Genomic DNA, 5,000 nt, shown 5'->3' on the forward strand with positions numbered 1-5,000 from the left:
TCCAATGCAATATTGCAATGGCCCGGCATAGGGGTTTTCGCGCAGCGGAAGGGTTAATAGGGCTCGGGATTTAATTGGGTATATGAAGTGGATTCCTTTCTACTCTTTTTAATGTTACGCAGCTAATGGGAACGTGTTGTTGGCAGGTAACATTCAACAAACAATTGATCAATCATTTGAAGTTGATAGTTTGTTTCATTGGTCAATTTTTAAGTTTTATTTTATGGTCAGATGATATTGGATAATTTTCTACATTTTTTCATAAAACTTACAGAAATAGGTATCAACGTATTTTTGTAATGCCTAGTTTACATGTAAGGAGATTTTGGTACATGCGTGCTAGGCATCACCTTATGTTTTTTAGTTTTTTTTAAGATTTGGACTCAACATAGAAACATGATTCATAATGTTTCTGATGTTCATGTGCTCCCCTAGATTTTCTGCATTTTGTATTGTACCAATCAAAATCCTTACGTATCTGAAGGATTCTTATATTTCTTAGAATATTTAATTTTTACCAAGGGAAAAGGCACTGTGGTCTTGAAATAATTAGCAGTTAACAATTGGAATCGGGTGGTCTGTTACTGGCTTCTTGTACTCAAAACGGAATGCCAGTATCTGCTTGCAGTATTAATTTGCACTAAAGATGCATTTCATTTTGATGTTTTGTAGAAAATGAGGAAAAAATAAGTTGCTTATTCTAGTGTGTGGTTGAATAGCTGGGGACCTTGCCAATAGATGTTATCAGTTTGCATGAAAAATGGCATGGATGATTGATAATTTTCAAATAGTTCCACAGTATATATTGAGGGAAAGATTATTTATCCTAACCTTATTGTGAAAGAAGGAATTGGTCAATCTCCCCTCCAGTTTACTTTAGTCCAGCATTTTTTTTTTTTTTTTTTTACAGTAATGTAAGCAATTGCAGTCCATTCTTTTGTAATTTTATTAAGATTTAGAATGATTTAATTTGCCACTTACATAAACATGACTTATTAAGAATTTAAGAGAGGATAATTTTTAGTCAAAGTATTTAAACATTTTTCCAAATTTAACCCATTGGTGCCAGGTTCCTGCATATGAGTGCACTTGTTTACCCCTTTGAATATTTTGGAAGGAAAGTATATTTGTATTGCTTTCATTGCTAACAATATGGTCATTGTTATTGTAATGTTGATAATAATAATGTTCTTAAATTCTCCACTAATGTCTAAGAATAGGGTAAACAGTTGAGGTCAGTTAGGACTAGTAAAATAACTCCTTGTTGTTGTATATGCAAAAGATGTTTAAAAATGATAAGCAAACCCACAATGGTCAGTATATACATATGCACTCCGTGTCTGTGGGATGCGTTTGAAGGAAATGGAATGGAAAATGTAATGCAAAGCATTCAGTGTTGAAAATCTAACCTTTGTCTACTATATTTACATTTGATAAATGATTTATCAGTTTGTGAAGTAGATCCCCTAGTAGTTTGATGCTTATTAGGACCTTGTATATGATTATAGTTATTTAACTTTACAAAGATAATTTTCAACATAGTACATCTTAAGCTAAAGGGAAAGACTCTATCTCTCCCTCAATTTTATTAAGAACATTTGTGCTAACTGTGAAATTATTTGTTTACTATTTTTATTTTAAGAATCCAAATCGATCATTCACACAGACAATGCTGAGTGGTGAGCTTGGAAGTGACTACCATCATTTTAAAGTTATTAATGAGCAAAGTTTAAGCAGGATGGCTTAATTGAAATAGTGTATTAGGTTGATATATTTTAAAAGGCTTTCATATAATGCAGTTTAGAGTTTGCATATGGTCAGATATGTTGAATAACACAGTTGAGGCTTGTGTTTAAGGGTAATTTTGGTTTTAAAGGTTATTTTTTTATGGCATTGCATGATGATCCTCGTGCAAATGATGGTTTAGTCCTACAGGCATTCATGAATATGGTCATTAATTTGTTGTTGTTTTTTCTCTTGCAGGAGGCTATGAGACGCCAGGCTGTTGGCATTTGGTCTTGCAAGCCCTGCCGTCGCACAGTTGCTGGAGGAGCCTACACTTACTCCACAGTCGCTGCCGCTAACGTGCGCTCCTTCATCAGGAGAAACAAGGATATTAAGGAGAGGGAAGGTTAAATAAAACGGCCAAACTGTAATGCTGATTTTCCATTTATCCTTCGCGGTGTTAATCTCTTCGGACAGTCGACTTAAAAATTATTTTTTTTTATTTTAGACATCCATGGTGATGAAAGTACATCGTAAATTCCACCTCATTCATATTAACTGAAGATTAAGACGAGCTTGAACTATATGTTGCCCTGATTCCTCGCGACATACTTTTTTTCAATCTTTCTCTCTTTCTTTCTCTTTCTTTCCCCCCTGAACTACACTTTCCATCATTTAATAAAGGAGATGTCAATAAAACAATATGGATGTTGAATATTTATTATATGAAGATGATAAATGGTTATTTAAATACACATGATGAATGAGAATGAATACCAGTTTTTTTTTAAGACTGCATACACCACCTAAAATGTACTTTGACTCAAAGCTTATAAATACAAAGTACTGAAGAGATCAACGAAAAATGAGATGTGGAAGGTACATTTGTCAAAATGAAGAGAATATCTAAAATCATACCGATGAATTAATCAATGAAATCAATTTGGACATATCCATGAGAAAGTGAGTGGTTGAGTCAGGCAGGTTGGGGTACAATCTTCCACCGGGGGGAGGGGGGGGTACATCATTGACCCGTTGGATACGAGTAATCCACTTTTTGATTATTGAACACCAAACGGGTATTGGTGAAATCTGCTCCGCATACCATAAAATGTTACTACCGAGGGAGGGAACTAGATCTTTTTTTTTATTGTTTTTATTGTTTTACTATATTGTGAGGCTTATATTTGGCATTGATAGGCCTTATTATTGTAAGCGACTAATATTGTAGAGTATATCAGCTCGTGCTCTTTAAATTGGGTGACCGAAATATTCATTTTATGAGAACAAAATGCTACTTCATTTAATTATTTATTTTACTTTCGTTAAAAAAATGCGAAACTCGTGACCATCCCAAATTAAAAATAATAGGAGATGGAGAAGACGAAATTGTTTACGGCACAAGGTAGCCAGACTAACACAGGGTTGCATTATAGCCACCACACACAGTCTGGTTTCCCTTCCTCTCCTCATTCTGCCTCAACACCCTGCAACGACGCGACGGCACTTGAGAGCCGGAGGTCGTCATCTTGCTGTGCATCATCGCTCACTCAGATTGATGCTTAGTAGAGACCGTGGATTGAGTGCATTCAAGGCATTTTTTTCCTGCTTTTCCCCAGAGAGAGAGCATTCATATTTTGGATTTTAAACTAAAACTGATTTACGGTAATTATAGTAATGACAATAATTTTTATCTGTCACGAATTATAACTAGAAAAAAATACACTGATAGGTTTAAAAAAAAAAAAAAAGGTTCAAGCCACTCTGACCCTGGGAATATTTTTTCTGCTGTCGGCACATTCGCGTCACTCGCGTCCAATGGCGAACTTTGCTTGATGTGACGCCAGAAATAGAGGTCCTACGAAACACTGGCCTTAGAAAACAGACTTAACACGGTACACTACCCGCTCAGTATTAAATTAATTGGCCATATACAGTACATACGATGGATATTAATTAAGGTCCCGTATGATGACGCGGCGTCAGGCGGAGTGGAAAGCTGTTGCAAGTGGCTTCTTCCTCATCAGTAGCAGCGTGAGTGCTGAGGTGCCTGCCATGGCTTCGGCACGGCCAGCAGCACGCCACTTTCCTCTGCCAGGTTCTGCCGCCGCCGCCGCCATCGCTATCGCTTGGTCGGTCTCGTACTTGCATGCGGGCTCTCGGGCGCGAGACGAGACCGGCACGGTAACAGGTGGCGACCAGGCCGTACCTCAGCCCGCCCACGCACGCCGCCACGGCCGCCCAGCCCTCGCCGTACACGAAGGGATGCACCAGGCCCGAGAGGAGCAGGAGGGCGTCGCTGTAGGGCAGCGACGGGGTCAGGGGCGCCTCGGAGAGCAGGGCGTAGAGCGCCAGACAGACCGGGACCGCCCAGCACACCGACAGGGTCACCAGGACGGACAGCACCGTCATGCATGCCCTCAGCGCCAGCCCGTGGCCGCCGGAACCGGGCGCTGCAACATCAGGATCTGGTGGAGGCCCTGGGCTGCTGACGCTACTGTAGGAGGGCGGGCCCGGGAATTCCGGGAGCGGCGTTGCGGCGACTGCATGGCTGCTGCGCCCCTGGTGCACGAGGGCGGCGAGGATGACGACGTAGCAGAGCGTGGTGGCGCCGCACAGACCCGCCACGTAGGACAGGAAGCCCACCACCAGGGGCGGCGGCGGGGCGCCAGGAGGCCGCGGCCTCGAGACGCCCAGCAGAGGAAACACGTCCGTGAAGCGCCCCGTGGCGTGCAGGCCGCCCACCAGCGCCGCCGCCGCCGCCAGGGCCGCCGTCAGCACCAGCAGCGGCGACGCGAGCGGGAAGGGCTTGCGGCGGCCGCAGGAGGAGCAGCACCGCAGCAGCAGCGTGAGGCGGTGCAGCGCCACGAGAGCCACGACGTGCAGGGACGAGAGGCACACGCTCACCACCACCGCGTGCGCCAGGCTGGTGCCGGGCCCGGGGGGGACCGCGGGGGGCGCCCCCTCCCCCCAGGCCGTGCCCGAGTCAGTGGCGTTGACGTTTCCGGAGGTGTTCTGTGGCGCCAGGGCGGCCTCGGCCACCAGGCGGGACCCCGCGGGCGTGGGGATGGGCGGAGCATGGGCGTAGCGAAGCGGGGCGGCCAGGACGCAGAGGAGGAGGTCCACGCACGGAAGAGCCGCGGACGGCGAGGAGTCCTGCGCCGCGGGGCGGGACGTCGCCCAGTGGATGAGCACGGCCACGTTGACGGCGCCGCCCATCACCATCACCACACACACCACCGCCGCCCACGCGCCGCCCGCGGCACCTGACCACG

At 44.9% G+C, this 5,000-nt stretch overlaps 2 protein-coding genes across 2 annotated transcripts in view; one reads left to right on the plus strand and one right to left on the minus strand.

Annotated features, from left to right (window-relative positions):
- The window catches only part of RpL37A (ribosomal protein L37A), a 3,946-nt gene extending 1,790 nt beyond the window's left edge, over positions 1 to 2,156 (plus strand). Inside the window, exon 3 of the mRNA XM_043023790.2 lies at positions 1,984 to 2,156. Within this exon, the coding sequence (XP_042879724.1) occupies positions 1,984 to 2,136 (153 nt within the window). The 3' untranslated portion in view covers positions 2,137 to 2,156. The remainder of the gene's footprint in view (positions 1 to 1,983) is intronic.
- A 180-nt stretch (positions 2,157 to 2,336) lies between these two features.
- The window catches only part of LOC122258070 (uncharacterized), a 4,573-nt gene continuing 1,909 nt past the window's right edge, over positions 2,337 to 5,000 (minus strand). The window contains exon 2 of the mRNA XM_043023787.2: positions 2,337 to 5,000. This exon is cut by the window's right edge and continues 30 nt beyond it. Within this exon, the coding sequence (XP_042879721.2) occupies positions 3,682 to 5,000 (1,319 nt within the window). The 3' untranslated portion in view covers positions 2,337 to 3,681.

Source organism: Penaeus japonicus, unplaced genomic scaffold (assembly GCF_977035675.1).
Source record: "Penaeus japonicus unplaced genomic scaffold, GWHDUDI00000001_assembly GWHDUDI00000012, whole genome shotgun sequence".
NCBI classification, from domain to species: domain Eukaryota; kingdom Metazoa; phylum Arthropoda; class Malacostraca; order Decapoda; family Penaeidae; genus Penaeus; species Penaeus japonicus.